This window comes from Mus caroli, unplaced genomic scaffold (assembly GCF_978045245.1).
Source record: "Mus caroli unplaced genomic scaffold, Mus_caroli_1 scaffold_19, whole genome shotgun sequence".
Classification (NCBI taxonomy): Eukaryota; Metazoa; Chordata; class Mammalia; order Rodentia; family Muridae; genus Mus; species Mus caroli.
Window position 1 is genome coordinate 59,221,093 of NW_028227274.1, and position 25,196 is coordinate 59,246,288.

At 50.9% G+C, this 25,196-nt stretch overlaps 1 protein-coding gene across 4 annotated transcripts in view; it reads left to right on the forward strand.

Annotated features, from left to right (window-relative positions):
• Positions 1-25,196, forward strand: part of Camk2a (calcium/calmodulin dependent protein kinase II alpha) — a 62,366-nt gene that overhangs the window by 11,687 nt on the left and 25,483 nt on the right. For all 4 annotated transcript variants that reach the window (XM_021150264.3, XM_085833572.1, XM_021150265.3 and 1 more), the window contains exons 2-12: positions 4,791-4,885; positions 10,775-10,834; positions 15,185-15,239; positions 16,025-16,090; positions 16,176-16,248; positions 19,613-19,715; positions 21,281-21,364; positions 21,476-21,570; positions 22,322-22,444; positions 22,775-22,858; positions 24,186-24,228. In XM_021150264.3, the coding sequence (XP_021005923.1) occupies positions 4,791-4,885; positions 10,775-10,834; positions 15,185-15,239; positions 16,025-16,090; positions 16,176-16,248; positions 19,613-19,715; positions 21,281-21,364; positions 21,476-21,570; positions 22,322-22,444; positions 22,775-22,858; positions 24,186-24,228 (881 nt within the window). The remainder of the gene's footprint in view (positions 1-4,790; positions 4,886-10,774; positions 10,835-15,184; positions 15,240-16,024; positions 16,091-16,175; positions 16,249-19,612; positions 19,716-21,280; positions 21,365-21,475; positions 21,571-22,321; positions 22,445-22,774; positions 22,859-24,185; positions 24,229-25,196) is intronic.

Consider the following 25,196-nt stretch of genomic DNA (forward strand, 5'->3'; position numbering starts at 1 on the left):
ATCTGCCTGCATAGAGCCCATTCAGTGGCCCAATCGATGCTGATTCCAGGAGGTAGAATATGTAATAGGACAGGAAGACTGCCTGCAGAGGAAAGGGAGTTAAAATTTCTCTCTCTCTCTCTCTCTCTCTCTCTCTCTCTCTCTCTCTCTCTCTCTCTATCTGTGTGTGTGTGCGTGTGTGTGTGTGTGTGTGTGGCAATTGATTGCACCTACCTGACCCACACTAATGATGGTCGGTCTAGCTATGAACCCACCATGGGCCAGGTACTGGTGAATAAGGCAAGGCCCTACCAGGTCTAGGCAGCTCAGAACCCTGCTCAGATGAAGCCACTGAAACATTTCCCTCTAACGTCTCATGGGAATCAAGGTTTATGCTTGTGCAGGAGCCTGACAATGAATGGCTTTCTGGCCCATTCCTCTGCATAGGTAAGATGGATGCCTCTGAAATGCCAGCTGTCTTCTTGTCTTCAAATGTCTATTTCTGTCCCCAGTGCTCTTGACTGAGATCCTCCCTCCTGCCTCATTTCTGTGGCTTCCACTGTTGCTTAAAATCACTGCCTGATCTTGTAGGTTCATTTTATGGAGGTGCTGGCTAGTGGTTCTTGATACTGGGTACCAAGTACTAGATGCTAGGTTCCAGATGCTGGATGTTGAGTACTAAGTGCTAGGTATCAAGTACTAGGTACCAGGGACTAGGCATAGGAACTCACGAGTTGGGTGGGAGAGACAAGAACAAATGATAACAAAGCCCCCATGAGGGCCAGGCCAGGGATGGGATAGCATCATTAGACTGATAGAATATAATATATGTTTAGTCCTTTTAGTTTTTGGTGCAGTGCTGCTAAATTCTTGCAATTTCCTGAATAATAGGGGTAACTGGAACATTTTTTATTCTCATATTTAGTCTTTGACCCCAGTTCCCGACACAAAACTCTTATCTCCCCTGGGATTTCCAGGTGAAGCACCTTGATTCTTATGAGGTGACTCATTATGGGTTTCTGTGTGGAGGTTGGTTTCAGAAACACGAAGTGCTGATTGGAAGGCTTGTAACCCCTCTTGTTCTTCATTCTCTGGGGAGATGAGAGGACTCAAAATCAAGTTAATGATTGATCACAGTTACACGATGAAGTCTGCACAAAGACTCTCCATGCACAGGGCCTGGACACCTTCTGTGAGAGGAAATACATCTAGGAGCATCAGGCTGGGTCATCTCAGCTCCAGTGGGATAGAGTGCCTGTGCTCCAATCTCCCAGGCTTTGGCCTCTGTTTCTCTCTCTCCAGCTGCTCATCTGTATTCTTCACCGTGTCTTATATTATATAACACACTAGCAAACGTGTTTTTCTGAGTTTCTGGAAGCCATCATAGAAAAGTCTCCAATTTGAGAGCAGCAGTAAAAACTCCCGATTGTTAGCAAAGTTGTACAGGAGGATGGGCAACCTGAGGGACCATTTCCTACATCTGGCACCTGGCGTGAGGGCATAGTGCTATGGAATGGAGCCCTTAACCTGCAGACCTTCCCTAACTCTGGATGGCATCATAACTGACTTGCAAGATATATAAAGAGGGCTACAGATGGCAGGAGGACTGGTTGGCATAAAAGAAGCCACTAGGGCTTCATGGAGAACAGTGTAGACCCTGTAGCTGAGGCAGTGTCTCAAGGAGGTGACAGGGGTCTCTCTGCTTTCTTATCAGTGAAGAGCAGATGGGACCGACAGCCCTAGAATAAGCTATTGTGTGAGGCCTTCAGAGTACATGTGATTCAGGCCATTCCTGTCTGTCTCATCCTTCTCTGTCATTTCCCAGGCACTTACTTTTCGCTGCCCTATGTTGAGCCAACTAGAGTGTGTCCACCTAGGGTCTTGCTCCTGCTTCACATGTTAATGGCAAGAAGAGAGACTCTGGCTCAGCTCTCCAGATACCAGGGTTCACAGGAGTCACCCAACCATCTTGTAGCATAGGCCTGCCCATCCTTTTAGGTGGGGGGGTGGGGTGGAAGTTTGGAGGCTTTTGGGAGTTGAGCAGGAGGTTGGAGAGGTACTCAGTGTGGATGTTAAAAACCCAGAAGTGCAAATATTTGAGACCTAGGTACAACGTTGCTTGTAAACTTGGAGCACTCTACACAGAGCTGTATCCTGGTGCTCCGTGTCTTGAGCTCTGCTCCACACAGGAGGCCTCTGAACTATAGTTCTGGACTGTGTCTGGATGATTCATACAATAAGAGCACACTAGTGTCCAGGAAGTCTTCCTGCGCTCTCTCTGCTGGTCATCAGTAAGAGGACAGTAAAGACTGGGACACAGTACCCCTCAGAAGCCTCTTCTGTGATGACATGCAGAGTTGACAAATTGGCTTTCGCGGAGAAGTGCAAAATGGCAGCTCAAGCTCAGATCCAGCCTCAGACAAGCTTTCTTGGGTTCTATGCTCAAATTATTTTGAAATAAGGAGCCAACAGTTAAAAAATCAGGAAATTTCTTGCCAACATCCAGACTTTTCCTTTTCCTTGAAAAACTGAGCCATGTCCCATTCCATGTGACAACAGTGGTGCTCGGCTTGTGACTCGAGCTCTGAGATGCACAGCCCTCATGCCCAGATCTCTTGTGAGCTCTGAGACTCACAGCCCTCACGCCCAGGTCTCTTCTAGTGAAGGATAAAATTCCAGGAGCTACTTAAAGCACGTTTAAAAGATGTTCAACTTCACTCCTAAAACCAAGTGTAGAGACTGGACTAGGGGTATGACTTGTTGGGTAAGACGGTGCTTATTCTGTAAGTATGAGGACCCAAGTTCCCATATCCAGCACCTCATAAAGAGCCAGACATTGCTGCACCTGCCTATGCCCCAGTATTGGGAGAAAAGAAGCAGGAAGATCCTGAGAATTTGATGGGCAGCCAGCTTAGCGGAAATGGCCAGCTCCAGTTTGGTGAAAAACCGTGTCTCAAGGAAATAAGGTATAGTGTGATAGAGGGAGACTTCTGACATCCTGCTCTGGCCTCCATGTGCTTGTATGAGTCCATGCGTCAGCACAGTCATGTGCACACACACACACACACACACACACACACCTGAGTCTCTGCCAAATCACCATTTCTTACCCTTCTTCCTTGCAAAAACAAAAATGCTTGGCAATACACCACTTTGACAAGGGTACGCATCTCTCTCTCTCTCTCTCTCTCTATATATATATATATATATGAAGACCAACTTTGGCTCATAGTTTCAGAGGGTTTTGGTGCTTTGCGGCTAGTCACACACAACAGAGCTGCTTAATTCAGGAAGTAGCGACGTGTGATTGTCTGTTCATATCATGACAGTGTAACCTTCAAAGGCTAAGCTCTAGAGACCTGCTCCTGCTAACTATACCTCACTTCCTAAAGTTCCACAGCCTCCCCAAACAAAGCCAGAAGCTGGAGAACAAGGTTTCAAGGCACATGTCTGTGGGGACGTTTCAGATTCAACCCATAGCGTAAACTATTAAGAAAATAAGTTGGGCTGAAGAGACTGCCTCGTGGTTAAGAGCACTGACTGCTCTTCCAGAGGTCCTGAGTTCAAATCCCAGCAACCACATGGTGGCTCACAACCATCTGTAAATGAGATCTGATATCCTCTTCTGGTGTGTCTGAAGACAGCGACAGTGTACTCATATACATAAATGAAATAAATCATTTAAAAAAGAGAGAAAAGAAAAGAAGTTCATAAAACTTCATTATCAAAGTTTCCAAATATCACCTGCCCTCCTTGACCAAAAAACATTAGTAAATGGAGCTTATCCCAGAGACTCAGACACATACAGGAAATGCAATACTTTCTTAAGGGGGAGGGGTTGTTTATTTGTTTTTGGTTTTTGAGACAGTGTTACTATGTAGCCCTGGCTAGCCTGGGACATACTAGGTGTAACAGGCTGGCCTTGAACTCACAGAGAGATCTACTTGTCTGTCTCCAGAGAACTAGAATTAATGCAATTCTAATGCACAAATTCAAGGCTATTGGGGTATTGTTTTTAATAGCTAGAGATTAAACCAACCTGCCTTTCAGTAGGGGACCTCAATCAGGAAACTGGCCAGGACACTAGGCTATAAGACAGTCATATACTTACATATTTTGTGATGAAGAGGTTTTTTTTTTTTTTAAATGAAGGATGATGGCCTTCAAAATATATCAACTGCGTTGGGTATGGTGGTGCATGGCTTTAATTCCAGCACTTGAAAGACAGAGGCAGGTAGATCTGAGTTAAATTTTATGAGTTCTAGGCCAGCCAGGGCTACATAGTCAGACCCCGTCTCAAAGGAAAAACATGTAAACTATAGAAAGGAGGAAACAGAACAATATACCTGCCTGGTGCTGTCTGTGAGGGGAGGATTTGTAAGAAGAGACTCCAGGCCTCTAGAAGGACCCCTTACTGGTTGGGGACCTAGGAGTGGAGGCAGGACTTCTCAGGGCCTACATATTTACCTCCTTTGAACTTGGAGCTATGTGATGTATTACTTATTCAAAGAACAAAGCCCTAAAGATTCTCAGAGACCTAGATTCTGTGATTCTCACTCCAGGCTCCTAACGTTTTATAACTTGGTGACCTAACTTTTATAGAGCCAGAAGGCTCCTCTTGCACGAGGCCAAGGATCTGGGCCCCTCTCTGGATCTTCCTGACCTGTGCTCCGCAGGAGCCCCGTGACATAGGTGACTGCAATGGACAGCTCCCTTCCTTGCATGGTACATCTATCTGTAGGAGCTCTTGGTAGCCCAGGGAGACAGCTCTCGGGTCCCCTCACTACATCACGTTGTTCTCTGTCCCCCAGGGGAGCCTTCTCTGTGGTGCGCAGGTGTGTGAAGGTGCTGGCTGGTCAGGAGTATGCTGCCAAGATTATCAACACCAAGAAGCTTTCAGCCAGAGGTAGGTTCCTGCGCTGCCTGCCTCCCCTCCCCCCCACCCCCGGCCAGTTTTCCTACTCGGCCATAGTTCTTGCCCTAGACCTGAACCCCAAGCTTGACCCCTGGGAGACAGTATTGGCAGGCTAAGAGGCTCTTCCTTCTGAGGGTGTGAAGAGAATAGACTCTTCACTTTCCTTCCTCGGGGACTGCAGGCTCAATGTTACCGCATCCCCCAGATAGCTCAAGCCCTCAGTAGTACTCCCTCTCCCCTCTGCCATGCCCTTCAAGGCTTGCCTTCCAGCCTCTGCTTTTGCTGTGTCTCTGCCCGAGTGTTTAGCCTGCTTCTTTTTATGGGGGCAGCCATTTTTCTCCTTCCAGGTCTCCCCTCGGTCATATCCTCAAAGCCGTTTCTTTGCTCTCTTCAGTCTCCATTTTTATCTCCCTGCTGTTTTTTTTTTTTTTTTTTTTCTTTCCATGTGGCCCACCTCATTCTGTTCACCACTGTGGTCGAGTGTTTTAATCCCCGGTTCATGGTGACTGTGAGCCCCAACAGAGCAGCCAGGACTCATCCAGCGTTCTGTGCTCAGCACCCAGGACAGCGCCCTCACCAGGCGTAGGTGCTTGCTGCTTGTGAACCTGTCTGTGGTTCTGCTCCTGTCACTCCAGGTTTTGAATAGGTGCTCTGAGGTATGGCCTGGTTTTGAAAAGGTCTAAGTCTAGCTTGCAGAGGCTTTAGGTACATTGGCTCCTAAATCTTATAATTGATCCCGGCCAGTAGTGGCAGCCTCCCTGAGCGATGGTCCCCATTCAGACGTAAAATAGTTAAACTCGTCTCTTAATAAGATGCTCAGGGGCACTGGAGTTTGGGAAGTCTGCCCAGAAGACTCCTGGTCATCCCTATGTGTTTAGGGCAGTAGTGGGTGACCAAGTCCTCAGTATATTGGCAAGCTGACATCCACCCCAGATAGAGGTCTTGAAGACTGGTGTGAGAATTCTGTTGGGTAAGGTGGTTGCAAAATCATGGGAAAGAGATATAGTGTTTCACTGTTTTGAAGACTGCAACTGTGTTTGGATGAGGGCCCAACAGGTGCTGAGCTGGCGAAGGGCCTGTGAATGCTGGATAGGGTGTTCACACTGTTCTTTGTGGGCCTCCCAGCAAGACTTAAACTGGCCTGTGATTACCGCCTTTTGTCTCCTGCTCTGTTGTCTGGCCGACAATGCTCTGTCTGTTTATTTTTCTGCATCCTGCACTGAGGAGAGGTTCTGAGAGTCCCCAGCTGGCATAACTAGTATAAAAAGGCCAAACTTGTGGACAGACTAGAGTCAGAGCCAGAGGCAAGGAGCTAGGTAGGCAAGAAGTCCGACTAGAGTGCTGCCCCCTGTTGGCAAGCCTGGCTGGAGCAGCCTTTTTGTTGTGTGCCTGGTTGTACCTCAATTCCTGAGATGCTAGACATAAGGTCAGAGCAATGGTTCTCAACTCTCCTGATGCTGGGACCCTCTGATACAGGTCCTCCTGTTGTGCTGACCCCCCTAGCCATAAAATTATATTTGTTGCTACTTCGTAACCAGAACTTTGCTACTGTTATGAGTTATAATGCAAATATCTGATAGATAAAATATCTGATATGCAAACCCTGTGAGAAGGGGCTGCAACCCACATGTTAAGAACCCCCCAGGCTAGAATAGTGACAGGAAGATAAGAAGGGAGCATCCTGCTGGGTGCTGGAGTTGTTGGACCGACTTATCATTGTCTCGGGGCACATATCCTGAGAGACAAAGGTCGTCACTCCTGTTGGGAAGATGACTAACCACCCCCGAACAGAATCTGGCTGTGTCAAGCAGCCACTACCCAAGACCTTTTGGGGGGAAAGTAACCCTGCCTAGGAGACTAGGTGCAGGGGACTGGAAACAAGGAACTTTCTGGATGCCTGCTGTCGCCTGCCAGTGCTCTTTCCCAGCAGGGAGGGGAACAGAGATTCCTTGAGCAGTCTTCTCATGTCACTCGCCTCCACAGGGGGCTTTTACAGCTGTCACATTTGGCAATATTCTCTAAACTTCTCCTGCTGCCTCTCTGGGATGACATCCTGCAGCTCTCTGCAGGAGCAGACCTACCCAGGGCGTCTATCCACCCCTTTCAGCAAGCTGTGGCCTCCTCTAGCACACACCTTGCCTGGCCTCTTCTAGCAAGTAGTTCCCAGCTCCGGGAGATATTTTTATATGCATTTTAAAATTAGTTCTTAAGAACAAAAGAATCCTCCTAGTGTCATTCAAAGAAACCATAAGCAAATAAAATGAAACGTAATTTTTTTTTTTGCATCTTCACATCCCTGCCAGGCCCCACTTCCAGTCTTAAAATGTAACCTTCTGAGCTCCACCCTGGAGTTGAATCGTCTCTGTGAGGTTCTAGGACAGTCAACCTTCTAGCTTAGTAGATGGCAGCCACGTGCTCTGAGCTGGACCCCACCAGCTGCTCTGTGAACCTCCTAGGGACTCTGGGAACACAAATGCGGTTGCTGCAGTGGCCAGGCAGCGACCTTCTCAGGCTCCAGGCTCATGAGCCATCTCTGAGGTTCGCTGAGACCCCTATAGGAGGCGTTGAGTCTTATAAATCTGGCTTCCCCCACACTCTCCTGATATGTAGGATATCTGATATATGACCTCCGTGTAAAGGTCACTTGACCTGCAAAGGGGCTGTGACCCACATGTTAAGAGCCCCTGGTCTTTGGATTATTTCTCTTATATCCCAGAATGGGGAGGAGACTTTCTTGCCTTCAGTGCCCTCCTTCATTCATCATTCCTCTGTGGTCCCCTGCTCGCAGGTTACAACCTGTGTACACCTGCTTGCAGGAGCCCATCCTCTCTGAGACAAAGTCTGTGTGCTTGGAAGGCTCTGTCCCTGCCTGTCCTGCTGAGATTATCTGGCTCCTGGGAGTAAACTATTCTCCAATTTAACCTCAATACCCCAAGGATGACCCAACCAGAGCGGGATGAAGGCCCCCAAATTGTCAGCATGGGTATGAGGGGCCATGTTCACTAGCGCCAGGCAGGGTGTGGAGGCTCTGAACTTGCCTGGATGTCTCATCACTGTGGGCTGAGACTGAGTCACGCACAAATTGATTACCAGTGCTGCAAGTATTAGCAGAAACTGACAAGAAGCTCTGCCACTTGCTTGTGCTAGGAGCTTGGATAAGCCTCTCATCAGCTTCACGCTGGGTCCCTAGAATGTGACAGTAACCAGTGGACAAGGTTGTGTTCCCAGCATCCTGTTTTATTGGGAATGAAGCCGAGCAGTGCATGAAACATACCTGTGAACTGGGTACAGCAAAGAAGTGAGGAGTGTTACTAAGAAAATCAGATGGGTATGGTAAACACACATAATTTAATTCTAGCACTGGGGAGGCAGAGGCAGGGTGAGCTCTGTGAGATCAAGGCCAGCCTGGTCTACACAATGAGTTCTAGAGCAGCCAGGGCTGCAGCATTGAGAGACTTTGCCTAAAAGAAAGGTCAGATCTGGTGATAGAAATGTGATCTGCAGGCGGACATTCTTAGAAAAGGCAGCAGGGAAACTCTCTGAGGAAGTGACCTTGAGCTTGGATCTGTCTGAGGAGCAAGAAAGCAGCATAAGGAGGCCCAGGGGAGGGACACCCCCAAGGAGAGGACACAACAAGCCAAAGACTCTAAGATAAGAAGCTTGGAACAGTCAAGGTCAGAAAGAGCGCGTGTGAATGGTCTTCATGGCTAAGGTGCTAGCTAAAGCCTTGGCTTGTTTATCGTAAACACATTAGGAAAGCTGTTAGTCAGTCAACCAAGAGTGGCAGGCCCTCCATTTATACCTTAAAAAAAAAAAAAAAAAAAAAAAAAAGGACGTTGGCCACCAGAGACAAATAGCTAGGATGGAGAGTTAGTCAGTCAAGGAATGAGGTCCTCGGAGCTCTAAGTTCTGAAAAGGGTTCGGCTGTTTTGACTAGTGACATTGAAGAAGGGATCACTCCTCCCTCACCCAGCCTCGCATTCTTTCCCTGCACATACCATAGCGAGAACAGACTTGAGCCATCCAGCTAGGACGCCACAGCACCCGAGCTTCTCAGTGCCTTAGAAACGCAATCTTCACGAATGGGGCTACGGAATCCTGCATAGTGTTCCGTTCACAGGCAGTGGATGGGTGTGGCTAACGGGGAAAGTCCCGACACAGACAGGGTAGCTGTGCCGAACCTGCCCTGCGGCTGCTGTCCTATTCGGGCCATTCTAGCAGAGAGGTCTGATAACCAGACAGAGTTTAAGGTTTAGTGACCAATGTTTTGTCCCACCTGTGTATAGTTTGTTTATCAATGGAACTGCACTCCTGGGTCATCTCATATGCAAGAAACAGCACAGTTCTGGGTTTAGACTTGCATCCCACTGCTCTGAGTGTGTTGCCTGGGCCAGAAGATCTCATTCCCTCTCACAGGCAGAACCTTGACTCTGAAGCTCTGCGGTTCCACTGTGGGTGAAGGTGAAGTGCATGTGGATCAGGGACCTGGTTGGGATTCCCTTCCTCTGTCTAGGAACCAGCATCCTGTGCCTGAGGATGGTGAAGGAGGCAGAGAGGGTATTGGGAGAGGGTTATCTGGAGTTAATCTGGCCTTGCACCCCACCCCCACTCCCTGAAGCCTGCAGCAGGTTTTCAGCTGGGAGCTGAGCCTATTGAATCGGAATTGGACTTAATTGCTTTGCTGATGGCAAAGCCACATTTCAGCATCGATCTCGGCTTCTGTAGTCTGCAGAGGGCAGCCAGCAATTGCTCTAGGGGAGGAAGCAGGAGAAATAAGGGCTTTCTCCATCTTCACTACCCTCCAAGTAGCTACCTGCTCCAGAGGAGCCATCCTGTGGAGAGACCGCGCAAGGCCAATGTAGCCGCCCCCCTCAGGCTGCCACTGGCTCAGGCCACCTGACCTTATCTGTGCCATGCTGACAATGGTGTCACAGGCCACCATGGCAGACACAGACTGGGCTTGTGGTTATGATTGTTCCTGGCAGACTGAGGCAGAGACCACTGGCAGCAGAGCTTACACAAACTCTTGCAGGTGGGTAGGAGACAGAGGGTCTCAGACAGAGGTCCTGGCAGGCATACAGGCCCTAGGCCAGCCCCAAGGGAGGTGAGGAGGGACACACCAAGTTTACCATATAAGTTCTTTGCAGTTGTCTGTCCTTGATTCCAGTGTCCTGTGAAAATGGAGGGGCTGCTTTTGAAGAAAACAGTCACTACCTTAGGAAGCTTGTCAAGTCCGTCTATCTATCTATCTATCTATCCATCCATCCATCCATCCACCCAGTGACTTCTTAAGTAACTAACATGTACCAGGCATTCAAATAGATGTAGGTGGTACAACAGAGTCCCTACCCGAAGATGAAGGTTCTGGGAGACACAAAAATGTTGCCTGGCCCTCTAGGGCCCAAAGGAGGGTCCCTGCAGGCTTGAAGTCAGGGCGCACTTCTAGAAAGCAATGTCACTGAGGGGCGCAGTCAGATGGATGAATGGCTGGTGATAGGGTGTGCCTGCTGAGTGAACTGGCAGCTCCCAGGTGGGAACTGGGAAGGGCACAACTCTGCAGTTCGTCTGCCTGGATCGAGGGGCTGAGGGGCTAGCCTGGAGGAATTACAGGGAGTTGTACCAGCTCTCTACACCTCGGGATGGTTAAGTCATACGGGAAGGGATTGGAGGAGAATCTCGTTGGAGAGCCTTGGATACTGAGGCCTGGAGAGGGAGACTCATTTGGGTCCTCACTACCCACTTGCCCTTTCCAAGAACTCAGAAGCCTTCGTATGTAGGCCACCTTTTCTAGTACCTAGAGCCACCCTGGGAGGTGAGGACAATAGAGTCGGCGTGAAGGTCATATCTTCTCTGGGATTTACAAGGGAATCTGTGTTTCAGATCACCAGAAGCTGGAACGTGAGGCCCGCATCTGCCGCTTATTGAAGCACCCCAATATCGGTGAGCCCTGGGGAGCATGAGGGGTCCCGGCAGAGTGTGGGGTGGTGGGGCGCAATCACTTTCTTCTCTGGAGATGGAGGCTGCAGAGGGAGCTGGAAAAGGGGGCGTCTTGCTCAGGACCAGCTTGCTTTGGGGGAAGGTGAAGAAAGGACCCTTCTTGCCACCCACGCTGCCAGCGCCTCCTTCGGAAAAGCTGTTTCAGGAATGCTCTTGAAGCCGAAAAAGAAAGATGAAAATAGGCCAGGGAAAGCTTGGCCTGGACCAACAAGGCCCACTCCCTGACCCACCACAAGCAGTGTCAGCCCGGATCTGTGGGCCTGTCCCGCTTTGGAGCCCTTCTCCTGCCTGCCTCGTACCCCCCACCCACCCCCACCCCAGGAGCTTGGCTGATGCCCCAGAGTTAGACTGAGGAGATCTTCCAGAGATGCTTGGCTCAGGGTAGTAGGACCCAGGGAAGGGCCTGAAATACACTTCATTGTCTCATTGCTCCTTCCTGTGCATCTGGTCTGCAGATCTAGGCTGTGAGACTTTAGTGGGACTGCTGCTCTCTCTGAGTCATTTTGTTCACCAGTGCCTGTCCTTTTCTAGCCACTCGAGCATCTTGGGTCTCATGACGGCCTCTGCTTCCATGGGCCTGAGATGGGCTGAGGTGTCGAGGCTCTCACAGAGAGGAAGCTAAGGCTGCTGGTTTCCAGAGCAAACTCCGGCAGCTGTGCCTTTTCCATTGGCTGGGGGGGGGGGGCGACGACACGGACGGACAGGACACACACACAGGCTCCTGTAGTGGAGTTGAGCTGGAAGGGTTAACTTTCCCCAGGGAGAGAGCTCCATCTGCTATTTATACCAGAGGCCACTCCCTTCCCCTGCACAGCAGCCAGAGGCAGGCCAGCAGCAGAGAAGAGGTCACAGGCCACAGCTAGGGGAGGACCCTAGCTGGACTCTGCTTTGCTCACCTTACTGCTCATACCTTAGTGAGCTGTGACAGAAATCCCATATTCTCAAAAAGGCTATCAGCTTGGGAGGAGTAGAGTGGTATGCGTGTGTATGGTGTGTGTGTGTGTGTGTGTGTGTGTGTGTGTGTGTGTGTGTGTGTCTGTGTATAGCATCTATGTGTGTATATTTCTGTATGTGTCTCTCTACGTGTGTCCTGTTATATGTGCATGATGTATCTGTATGTGTCTCTGTACATGCATGTCTCTGTCTCTGTGTGTGGTTATCTGTATGTGTGGTGTCTGTAAGTGGTATCTGTATGTGTGTATCTAGATGGGTTTGTGCATTGCAACGGATCTGTCTGAGCTCAGAGTTCCTATCTATGTCTCTCTCTCACTCCCATTCCCGGCTGTAATAAGAATACATAGGCCAGGCGGTAACAACCAGCAGCTTAAATGCCGCCACTGTTACAGTGTGACTGACCCTAGACACATTGCCTCACCATTCTGAAACTTGGATTTTTTTGGGGGGAAAAGTTATTCCTGCCTTGCTGGGGGTGGTAATTCAATAGAGAACAGTGCAATGCCAGAGCGAATGAACTTTACTCTGCTCAGCCACTCCACACCACAGTCTGCCCATTCCTGCAGCAGGCTCTCCGCAGAAGGCAAGTTTTGCCTGCGACCCCACACGGCTCATTGCTCTGCGCCATCCACCCAGGGAGACACCCTGACACGATGAAGTGCAAGAGCCCGGAGATGACAGTCATCAGCCTTCCTACTGTCTCCATGGAGATGTACCTTCCCCCATTCACCCGATGTCAAATTCACTGGAGGCTCTACCACATGTCCAAATCTCTTCCAGGCTCCGAGGCTGTCGGGAGAAGAGAGGATGGGAATGGGCTTGAGTAAGCCTGGCTCCTCATGGAGAGCAGAGCTGAGCAGGCAGCCAGAAAAGCTCTCAGAGGAGCCATGAGCTTCTTCTGGAGGGCTGGAAAGACCCGGACCTTGCCCAACAGCCCACCCCAAGCAGATGAAATCTTGTCAGAGAAGCCTAACCTAGTATAGATGTGGTACAGAAGTCCAGAGGGCTTCACGCCTGGAGAAACTTCACATGACCTCAGTCTGCTTGGCAAGTCCAGGCAAGGGAGATGAGCTGCTATCTGCTGGTGTCCACTGCCCTGTCTCAGGGGGTGGAGGAGGGGGGTCTCAGCACAGCCTGGTCCAGCTGTGCCTGTAGACCTTTTGTCTCTTGGTTCCTGCTTGGGTACTGCTTGTGACAGACAGACTCTAGAAATCCCATGCCCGTGCCAGATTTGGCCCGGGCTACTCAAAACCTGAGAGTTTAATGAATAGTGTGGGAAGGGGAAGAGAACTTGAGGATGTTCAAGGCTCATGCTCTACCTCCTGATAGGCCATTCAGCGATGAACTCCTCAATGGAAGCCTAAATCAATTCAGTGGGGTTAATATCCTCATGATCCAATCACACACACACATACACACCCAGCACTCCTTGCTGGGGATCAAGCCTTTAACACATGAGCCTTCTTGGGAGACACTTCACACCCAAAGCAATAACAGCTTTTATCGTCATTTAAGAATGCCTCCGTGAGCTAGGGAGCTGGCGCAGGGATTAAGAGCATTTACTGCTCTCGCTGAGGACCTGATTTAGGTTCTCAACACCCACATCAGGTGTCTGTCTCACCACCGCCTGAAACTCCAGTCCCAGGGAACCTGATGGCACCTATACTCACGTGTGCATGCACACAGAGACACATACATAAAAACAAAAACAAAACTTTGAAAAAAACAGTGTCTTCACATTTCGCTTAACATTTCAGGCACGTCCTTGTGACGCCAGCACTTGGGAGGCAGGAGGATTGTGAATTTGAGGCTAGCCTGAGCTACACAAGGAGACCCTTTCTAAAAACACACAGCAACAGCAATGATGACAAAGGTCTTGGGATGAAGCTCGGTGGTAGAACACATTTTTTCTTTCCTATTCTTTTTTCTTTCTTTCTTTTTCTTCTCTCTCTCTCTCTCTCTCTCTCTCTCTCTCTCTCTCTCTCTCTCTCTCTCTTTGCTTTATTTAATCCTCTGCACTGTAAAAAGGGGGGGAAAACCAAAACCAAAACCAAAACATGTAACATTCATTTAAGTCTGTGTAAACCACCCCTCACTCCACCATTTTCTACCTCTGCTGGTTATCTCCTATCTCCTAGGGCATCCATTCAGGAATTACCTCTCACCCCACCAAGCTTATAGGCAAGTCTGAGAGCCAAGAGGCACTCGAAGACGTTGTGATAGTATGTGCTCAAGGCCACTGGCTCACACCCAGTGATGCTAGGGTTTCCAATGAGAAGGAAGCCTGCTACCCCCCCCCCACACACACACACACACATACACCTTACAGGCTCCCTGTTGCCCGTTTCTTCACATCTTCCCAGAAAGACTCCCATCATGCCCGAGCTCAGACGTCTCTTTCGGAAAAACACCAAAGCTTTACACTTTGCTTTTTCACGAAACGACATAATTTGGAGAAGATTCCAAACCAGTGGGTGATAACGGCCAAACCATCCCAACAGCTGTGTGAATTGCATTGTGCAGAAGGATCCCCATTGTCCCCGCCAGCTCTCCCCTACACTGTATCTATGCCACAGAGAAGGATGAAGGATGAGCACCCTAGCCTGTGAGAACCGGCCCTTGGCTGACAGGACCTAGCTTCCCAGAATCAGTCCTAGACCACCGGCCTTTCTTTTAAAAGCTGAGCCATTTAGGGAGCTCTGGGCTCCTGGGAGCCTTGCCTCTGTTCCTGGGAAATGAGGTGTGAAGAGATGACAAATTCACAGCCATCAGTGTTCAGGAACCAACTGCTGTCTCTCTCACTTCAGCCCAGGGAAACACTATTGTCTCTCAGTCTGGAAGCAGAGCGGAGATGTCAATCCAGGGCCTTCACTGAGTGGTTACTGCTGTGCACTTCATAGGACTCTTGAAACAAGGTTGCAAAGTCCAAATAAGGAGAAAAGAGGGTCAGAAAGGCACAGCGACCTGCCCACCCACCCACCCGCCACTCTTGGCACAAACTGGAATCACAGTCTGTTGTTCTCTCTCTCTCTCTCTCTCTCTCTCTCTCTCTCTCTCTCTCTCTCTCTCTCTCTCTCTCTCTTGCCCAGTAAATGAAACTGAGGCTTGGACAGGGAGAGGACCAAGCTGACACACAGAGATCTTCAGTGTTTGCACTTAGCTTCCTTCAGTAATGCTGGAGGTCTTGGTGTGGTGAATCCCTTGCGTTTGTTTGCCTTCTTCAAAGTCTGTGCTCCTGGACTGAGGGTTGAGATGGTAGCTCCTGGAATTTAACAGGAATAGTGGGGGTGGAAAGCATCGAACCCCTGTGTAACCTGCTGCTTTTAATCCTGCCCACAGTCCGACTCCATGACAGCATCTCTGAGGAGGGGCACCACTACCTTATCTTTGATCTGTGAGTCTTTCTGTGCACATCCTGATATGCCATGGGAGACCTGGGTACCTGGGCAGGGATGACCTTTATGGACTATTTGGCCTGAGGGGTTCTGAGTGCTCTTAGGCTATGCAGTGGACCACTCCCCAGGCTTCATAAGCTAGTATTTCTGTTTAAAACACCAGGCACATCCAGCCAGTACCAATCAGTTTATTTTTTGCTTCTCTATTTGTGGCCAGTGATGCTGCTGCCTTGCCGTTCATGGTGGGGGTATCCAGTTTCATTTTGAAATCTGGCTTGTCAAAGCAGGAAGGAAATGGCAGGCTTTAGTTGTCCCTAGGTGGGCAGTAAGAATCAGTGAGATGCTTGTCTGGTCTGTAAAACACAGTGATGTTCAGAAGAGGGGACAGGGGCACATGGGAAATCTCCATAGCTTCCCCTCAATTAAAAAAAATAAGAAAAATATTTAAACATAAATAGAAAAGTGTAAAAATAAGCTAAGTGAGAAACCAAACAGCCCACAAGCTTCCAGGAGCCTTCTGGAATCACTGATTGCTTCTGAGTTACTGTCCCCACCAGTCTGGGCCCAGTGAGGGGACAGAGAGGGGTAAGAGAAATCTAGCTGTGTTAGAAGACAGGAACAGGGTGGCCACAGGGGTCTTCGTGATCCAGTTATTCCTTTGGGGGGTTGAGGTTCTAAGGTCCCCGGCCCTGCCCTTCTCAAATAATTTCCAGAAAGTTCCTTCAGGCCAGGTGGCACCTGGAATCTCAGTGGGAGGGTGACGACGCCATGCCTGTCTCCCCAGGGTCACTGGTGGGGAGCTGTTTGAAGACATTGTGGCCCGGGAGTATTACAGTGAAGCTGATGCCAGGTGAGTACTGGCTGCAACCTGGCAGAGGTGCCCTTGCCCACAGTCAGCTTCCCAGGCGGCCTGACCCCTCCCCCTTTCTCTCCAGCCACTGTATCCAGCAGATCTTGGAGGCTGTGCTACACTGTCACCAGATGGGGGTGGTGCATCGTGACCTGAAGGTGAGTAACACCCCCCCCCCCAGAAGCAGCTTTCCCAAGTCCCCTGCCTCTGCACTCCCTTCCCTCCCCCCACCCCCCCACCCCCATAAAACGGGCACCACCCAGATTCCTTCCCTCTGGGGCCCTGGGAGGGGCCTCAGTAACTCAGTCTGGGCCCTCTGCTTCTGCATTCTCAGAATTTCTTTCATGTCTTCACCTTGAGGCGGGTGGCTGTGTTTTCTAGCTGTCAAGACAGACCACTCAGGAAACTGAGCTCAGGAAGGTAGGGCTCCCAGGGGGTCTAGCCCCATGCAGTTTGTACCGGGAAGGTGAGCTGATTTAGACTGAGGCTGCCCTGTGGGTTGAAAAGGAAGCAGAGCACAGTCTGCTACCTTCCAACTACTTGGCTTTTTTCCCCCTAAGATTTACTTAGTTTTTGTGTATGAGTGTTTTGCCAGAATGCTTATATGTGCATCACATGTGTGTGTACGCCTATGTGCACCACACAGATGCCTGGTACCTGTGGAGGCCAGAAAAGGGCATCAGACCCCTCTTGAACTGGGGTTTACAGACACTTTGCAAACCTTTTATGTGGGCACTAGGATTCAAACCCTGGTCCTCTGGAAGAGCTAGCGTTCTTTTTTTTTTTTGGTTTTTCGAGACAGGGTTTCTCTGTATAGCCCTGGCTGTCCTGGAACTCACTTTGTAGACCAGGCTGGCCTCGAACTCAGAAATCCGCCTGCCTCTGCCTCCCGAGTGCTGGGATTAAAGGCGTGCGCCACCACGCCCGGCTCAGAGCTAGTGTTCTTAACCACTGGGGTACTTTCAACCCCTCCAAAGTGGGACTATCTTGCAAGAGACTCAGCTTCCCTACAGAAGGGGTTGTCATGGCAACCTCTGCCTCCAATTGATGAAGCTATCAAATGAGACCACAAAATTCCTGGGATAGAGACAGCCTGATACTCTTGCTCCTGGGTCACTGTCAGGCAGAGGAGTAGGAAAACAGGGCTGGGGTGGGGGTGGGGCTCTGGGCCAGCTTTTGCTCATCTGAAGGAAAGGAATAATACTGTCTAGCACTGTCATGGGCTACATGGCAGTGAGCACAGACCTGTGGGTGTCCTGTGCTAGCCTCCCGGCCTCGGCATGGTAACTCACAGAACCCCCACCTCACAGAACAGGAAGCAGATGGACAAAATATGACAGGTTTGCCAAGGATATGCATTTCAGTGGAGTCTGAGCAAGGACAAGGATCGCTGTCTTCCTTTCACCCCAGAGCCTGTGACCCCACTGTCTAGGTCCAGAAAGCTACTTAACCCAGTCAGCTTCAGCAGCAGCCCCTCTAGAGCAAGCATGCCAGGCATCCAGGGACCTTGGCCATCAGCAACTGCGCTGGCATCCTATGGGGTGGCTTTGGCAGGACTCCCCCACCCCGTCCTCCCCCTTTGTTTATAACTACTGTGGGCACTGCGTACAACCCCCAGTTTGGAATGCACAAGGATTTAGGGAAGCTCCAGAGCCACTGAGAAATATTCCTCAGGCTTCCCAGGGTTGCAAACCCCCATTCCCACCAGGATTGACTCCAGGCCTCCTGAGCCTGGATAGTTTTCAGGGTGAGCAACCAGCCAGCTCCTACCCTTTAGGAGACAGTGTTCCGAAAGGGCTCCCTACCTCTTTCTTACTACCTTAGGCCCTCCTTGAGGTCTCACCTGTGCCCTAGGTGAGTTCTTGGTACCTTGGCAACAAGAAGGTGGGCCCAGGAACAAGGTCTCAGTCCGAGGGCAGGGTGGCTTTCCACAAGGGTCTGCTCTCGTTGTGGTAACAGACCATGCTCGGGAAGAGGAGGCATGAGAACTGAGAAGCGGCCCAGATTTAGGCCACGCTGGAATCTCTAATTAGTGGTACATTCATCAAATCAGGGCAGGACACTACTGAGACCCAGGACATGTTGGGAACACAGCCCCTGAGGACAAAGGAGGCCTCACCAAGCCAGGTGAAAGGGGCCATAGTCCTTTGGCCCAAGGCTAGCTTTGGACTATGAAAGGTATGGTAGGGGCCCAGAAAGTCCTGATGGAGAAAGGGAACCAGAGGAGACAGCAGCTGTCTCTCTAGAGAGTGCTTCAGCCCAGCCCCCAGCAGGAAGTTTGAGCACTGGGGCCTGGTGCTCACAAAGCTGTTTACACACCTAGGCACCACGTTCAGGACAGGCATCTGTCCCTTTTCTCCCGGAGGAAACCAACCACCAGAGACGGGAAATCATTTGGCCAGGGTCCATCACCACCGTGGCAGCCCTGGATTTAGAAGCTGAGACTGTCTTAAGTGGTAGAATCCATACTCTTAGCTCCCCTTTGTCCAGGCTCAAGGTGATAGGAAGCCTCAGCAAGTGGAAGAATTTGGGGGCCCAAGACAGAGGCAGCAGGCACGCACACACACTGTGTCAACCATGGTCCCACATCCAAGTCCCATCAGTCAAGAGATGCACAGCTTTCAGCACGGTGTCTAGGGGTGTGAAGAGCAGGGCTTTGGGTCCTGCTTTATGAGTCCCAGGCCCCAGGGCTCAAACTTCCTGTCTCTTTAGAGGCAGCTGCTGTCTACTTTGGCTTTCAACCCTTCCCCAGCAGGACTCCCAGGGATGCTATCTGACCATTCGCAGTCCAGAGTTAGCCAGGGCCTTTCCCCCATGTCAATCATGGCCCCACATCCAAGCCCTGTCGACTTTAAGATGGAGTCAGCCTTTGCCTTCATCCTGGCTCCTCTCATTTTACAGCTGTGACTAGTCAACAAACACATGGTTAACAACAGGTGCTAGGGTGGACTGGAGAGAGCCGTGTGTGTGTGTGTGTGTGTGTGTGTGTGTGAGAGAGAGAGAGAGAGAGAGAGAGAGAGAGAGAGAGAGAGAGAGAGAAAGAGAGAGAGAGAGAGCTCTTTGGAGGGCTTGACATGAGACCAAGAACAGGACAGAGATACTTGGGAGGTGAGCAAGCCGTAGAGAGAGCATGGGGGATACAAAGGCCACTGCACAACTGTTTCCAGAGGTGAAAGAGGTCATTGTAGGAAGCAAGGTACCTGTCTTGAGGTCACTGGGGTGACTGATGAACCGCAGCACTGTGCTGATACTAAAAGATGCTGCGGCCTGCTAGGCTGTACCATCCTACTCTGTTTCAGCAGGGGGAGAAAGAATCCATCTGTTGCAAATGATGCGGGTCTTGCCTCAGTCTCCCATCTTGGGCACAGGAACTCAGGATCCTGGGTCTGGAGGTGTGGGAGGGCGTGAGACCCTGGACCATTCAGTCATTTTTCCTGTGTGCCCTGGCAGCGGGTGAGGTTCTGAACCTACTGACTATCTCTTGGGCCCTCCTTCTCTCTCTCCCTTCCTGGTCCGGGGAAGCCTGAGAATCTGTTGCTGGCTTCGAAGCTCAAGGGCGCTGCTGTGAAGCTGGCAGACTTTGGCCTGGCCATAGAGGTGGAAGGGGAGCAGCAGGCATGGTTTGGTGAGTGGGGTGTGGGGTGACAGGGAGGGGAGGGGCAGACTTTGGGTGACATATGTGCCCCTGGGAACCCTCTGCCTAAGAGGAGATGGCTGTTTGGCCATGGAGGGCCCAGGGAACACAGGCTACACCCAGCCCGCCTCTGGGCCATTCGGCAGCACCGACCTCTCTCCCTCAGGACTAGGTATAGGAATGGGGTCATTATTAACCATTATCTTGTTTGTGAGAACATACACTTATACATTGGTGGGAGCTCAGTAGACTTCCCTTTACCCCTGGATACTGGGTGTCACAGAGAAGGGACAGGCTAAACACCTTGGGAAAGGTCAGGAGAAATTGACAAGTAGAGAGTCCTGGTGCTTGAGTGCTAATATCCCAGCATGCCTTGGGATTGGTAATAATGGGCATGTGTTTTTCTCTCGGGGGTACTTCTTTGTGAACAATAGTGGCCAGTGGTTGAGACCCAGAACTCTTAAACTGGGAGTGGTGGCACCTGCCTCTAATCCCAGCACTTGGACGGTAGAAGCAGAATAACTGGGGAGTTTAAGGCTAGCCTGGGCTACAAACATGAAAGCCAAACGAAAACAAACAAGAAGCAGAGTTCTGGGTTCCAATCCTGACTCTGCTACTTACAAGGTGTGCAGTTTTAACCACGTCTCGTTTTCCTCGCCTCTCAGAAGGGGACGGGAGCATGTTCCCCAGGGAATCCAAGAGGGTAGCTAATAGCAGGCATGTGACCCGTGTGCCCAGTCCAATGCTTAGCACACAACTGCAGCAACTAGTAACTGCTCCTGTGGGACGACTAGTTAAGGTATCTAGTTAAGATAATCTTGGTGTTCGTTTTTCCAACAATCCTCTCTCAATATTGAGAAATATTAAAGGTAAGACCATCTAATTCTTTGTTTGGCAGATCAGGAAACTAAAACCTGGAAAACCACAAACGCACACGCACACGCACACATGCACACACACACACGCACATGCACACACACACACGCACATATGCATACACGCACATAAGCACACATGCTCATGCACACACATAAGTACACAAGCATGCACTTGCACATGCACACACATAAGCACACATGCACAGGCACACACACACACACACACACACACACACACACACACACACATACACGTGTTAGCCAGAGTTAGGACCAAGGCTCTGACAGCTCATGAACATCCCTTGAGCAGGGTATGGGGTGTGGGCAGTAGATCAGCTCTTCAAGGCCACCAGCAAGTGATTGGTAATGGGTACAGTGAAAGTTGGAACTTAGGAGCTCTGTGATTGGTTACTGTGGTCTACCTGAGGCTCTGGATGGAGTGAGGAGTAGGATGTAGGTGTGCTGTATACCTGTCTGCTGGTCCCAGTCTGGTATGTAGGCCTCACCAGCTTACCCACGGCCTCCAGGTTGGCACAGTACAACCCCAGCTTTTGGGGCAGGGCTGTGTTCTCCAGCTCCAGGGCTATCCTCGTCCCCTCTCCTGCAGGGTCTTGCTCCAGGCTACTCACGTGCCAACCTCTGTGTGTGTGTCTGCCTGTCTGTGTGTCTGGGGAGCAGGGTTCGCAGGGACACCTGGATACCTCTCCCCAGAAGTGCTGAGGAAGGACCCATACGGGAAGCCCGTGGACCTGTGGGCCTGTGGTAAGTCCATCCGGAAGCCCTGTTCGTCTCCCAGCCGTCCAGGCCTTTAGCTCCCTCTCCGCTTCCCACTATTCCCCTGCCTCATCTCTCCTCTCCCGCTCCTCTCCCCAGGCGTCATCCTGTATATCTTGCTGGTTGGGTATCCCCCGTTCTGGGATGAAGACCAGCATCGCCTGTACCAGCAGATCAAAGCTGGTGCCTATGATGTGAGTGTTGCTCCCCTCTCCGGCTGATGCTCCCCTTCTGGGGAGAGCCAGTGGCCTAAGAGGCCAGAGATCTGAGGACACACCACCACTCCCTACCACTGCAGAGGATGGAGTCCAGGGATGCTCCAAGACTGACCGTCAGAGCCAGGCTATGACCACATGGTGCCTAATGATTAGGGTCTAAAAGTCATGAAATTTGTCCCATGGGGCACTAGAAGGTAGAGGCAAGGGAAAGGCCCCAAGCATTTTATTTGTCTACTTACTTATTCATAATTAGTTAATATTCCAAAGATGTCTCATGAGACCAGGCTGATCTGAGAGTCACTGTGTAGCCTAGGTCTCCTGATTGTCCTGCCCTCACCTCCCAAGTGTGAGGTGATCTCTGTGTCCCGCCACACATGACTCTGAGACGTGCTTTTTTTTTTTTCTCTTCCATATATTAAACCACTGAGTCCTTTTGTGTCATTCTTCTGAATGACGTAATTTTCACTGAAGCATCCATCACTTCAACCTATGACCTAGATACTGGTCTTACCCTTCAGTATACACATAGGGAGGTTGAGGACAGAGGCTTAGTGTGTGAGACTCGAGTGTCACCGTGGCTCTGGCACCCATGTTTCTAAGTGCTTCGTGGATAACTGAGTGTTTGGGCTTGAGAACCTCTGCCTGCCCCCCTGCCAGTCAGGGGCTGGAGGATCGCAGGGGTGGCCTGGGGCAGGCTAGGCAAACCTGGCCCCTCTGCCCCTTCCAGTTCCCATCACCAGAATGGGACACCGTCACCCCAGAAGCCAAGGATCTGATCAATAAGATGCTGACCATCAACCCGTCCAAACGCATCACGGCCGCTGAGGCTCTCAAGCACCCATGGATCTCGGTGAGCCTTTATCAGCCACACCCACCCAAGAGGCCGCGCTCCTCTAGGTCTTGTTCCGTGTGGGGTTGAGGGGGCCTTCTCTGAGAATCTCCGGCTCACTGTGGGTCTCGGGGACAACATAGAAATGAGGGATATTCTGGGTTGGCATTTGTTCAGAGTGTCACCGACATTGACTTGCTAGTGTTCCGATCCTAACCTTGCTACACCATGTAGCAGAATGAAGGGTCATCCTCCTTAAGATATTTTGTCAAGCTTCTGCTCAAGTGATATTGGGTTGGTCCGTCGCTCCGCAGGCGTTTCCCCTCACACAAATTCTCCCTCTCTTCCCAGCACCGCTCCACCGTGGCCTCCTGCATGCACAGACAGGAGACCGTGGACTGCCTGAAGAAGTTCAATGCCAGGAGGAAACTGAAGGTAACCTGTCCTTATTCCTGGTAACCCCAGGCTCTTTTCTTCATCGGTTTCATGTATGTTTACTGGACATTCTTGCATGCTGGCCACCAAGGGGCTTGTGGGAGTGAGTAGCATAGCTGAGCCCCATCCCAGCCTGTCCACACTCTGGCTCAGAGGGCAGACAATCAGGACTCTGCTGAGGCACCATGAGGACCGTGTCTGATGGTGGGTAACATACCAGGGTGATGGCCTTCCCTGGCCTGGAGGATTCTGGGAAGAATCTCAAGTGGCCTTCCTGGAGACAGTGGCGTTTGAGTTGACTCTTGATAAGCAGGTGTAGAGTGACAATGGGGAGATATTCCAGACAGAAGGATAGCCGGTACAGATGTCTGCGGGTGTGAGCGCTACTTTCTAGGGGACCACAAATGGCTTAAGAGAGCTTTGGCAGGAGGAAGGGGGCAACATGTGACCAGTCTTGAAGCCGCTGTTGAGAGAAAGACCCCGGTTGCCCAGCATGGTTGGAGGGCCTCAGAAAGCCACTGTGGTTTCCAGGTGGGTCCTAAGCAGGTTCTCCACTCAGGAAGGCTCTATAATGATAGATAGCCATCAGTGTACCTGATGAGGACAATGAGGGCCAAGGTGGAGGCCCCAGCTTACCCAGAACCCCCTTGTCCACTGCTTTCAGACCTGGAAGGGAAGCTTGGGGTGTTGACATAGGCCAAAGCGGTGGTGTCTGGCTCAATGTCAGGGGACGGGCATCTCACTCTCACCCCAGTGGGAAGTGTCCCAGGGGAAGTTTTGAACGGTGGGGATAAGCGATTCTCAACGTGAGGGAATGTTGGATTTGGAGATGGTCTGGGTCAGGTCTTAATGAGACAACACAAAGACCAGTTGGGCCATGGTTTCTAGTCCTTCACCAACAGAGAGGGCTTCTCCAAGTTAATATCCTCCTGGTCCGGTCCAGGGGCCATGGAGGAAGGACTGATTCTAGAGCCAGCTCCTCCCAAGCCTAGCAGCACAAGTGTTGTCTGCTTTCTCAACCCAAGCAGGAAACTTCTGTAGCCTTTAAGAGTCTCTTCTGGAGTGTTCTTGGTTCCATTAGTTTTGGCCAGGCCATGGGACCTATGGATGTCTGTCTCAAGAGCTGTGCCTGTCAAAGCTACCTTCTCCAGGGAGAGTGGATGGGCTCTGGGCTAGAGGGTGGTATGTGGTCAAGTGGAGGGGCAGGGGCAGACTTTGGCTTGTCTCTGAAGGACACACTGCCTTCTCTTCCCCACATCCTTCTGTTCCTGTCTACACACCTCCCCTCACCTGTGCCTCTTCTCGGGCCCCTTCTTGTGTGTTGCAGGGAGCCATCCTCACCACTATGCTGGCCACCAGGAACTTCTCCGGTAGGTGGTGGGGCTAGAGTCCCCAGTGCATCCTGCATGGGTCTGCTGGATGCCATTACACTGTTGGGTAGCTGGGTGTCCCCAAAGACAGATCCACAGAGGACACCAGGATCTAGGTTTAGCTCACCCACCACAATCAGCACCAAGAAAGGAAAGAAGAGAAGTCAAAAGCTCCCAAACCAACGCCTGGTTAGAAATTCAGTCTGGCTCCCCAGTCTACAGCAGTACTCGGGTTCTTGGCCAGGCCAGCTAGAGGGGAAGACAGCTATTGGAGTCTAGTCCAGCAAGAAGGAGCCAGACCCCGGGAGCACTAACATTAGAGATGTATCCTCCAGACCCTTAGCTTCAGCTTGAGTTGTCTCATTACAAGGCAGGGAGGGCTATCCTGATGTTTTTTTTTCCATGTGGAGAGAACAGAAGCATAGGAACCCGTGCTCTGTCTGCTCCCTGGTTCCAGACCTCAAGAGAGGCAGAACCTGTCTTCAGCACAGGTCTGATCAACTCTCAGCTGTAGCTTTTATATCAGCTGGGATACCCAGCAGACCAGGGCAGGAAACTCCCAGGCGGGGAGAGCCCAAGTACTTGGGCACATAGCTCCAAACCGGAGGGAAAGGGATTATTGTCAGAGCTTAGCAACTCCTCTTGGCACATAGGTTAGTGGCAGGTCAGTGCCGCTTAAGGCCTCTCCCTAGGGAGGCCTGGGCAGTGGAGCAGACAGTGGAAAAGGCAGGGCTCACTAAAGGGGTCTTGACCCCTGGGCTAGGCCAGCTGAGACAACTGCAGACAGACACAGGCCCACTGAAGCCAGGGGTCACTTCTGAGCGGGGTGTAGGCCTGGGTCGCCCAAGAGGGTTCAACCTATCTGATGACCAGCTGGAAAGGGAAAGGTCAGCTTTCGATGTGGGCTTCACCCACACTGAACTCTCCTGAGACATGGTTCTGGCTACTCCTTTCACTGAACACTGAAA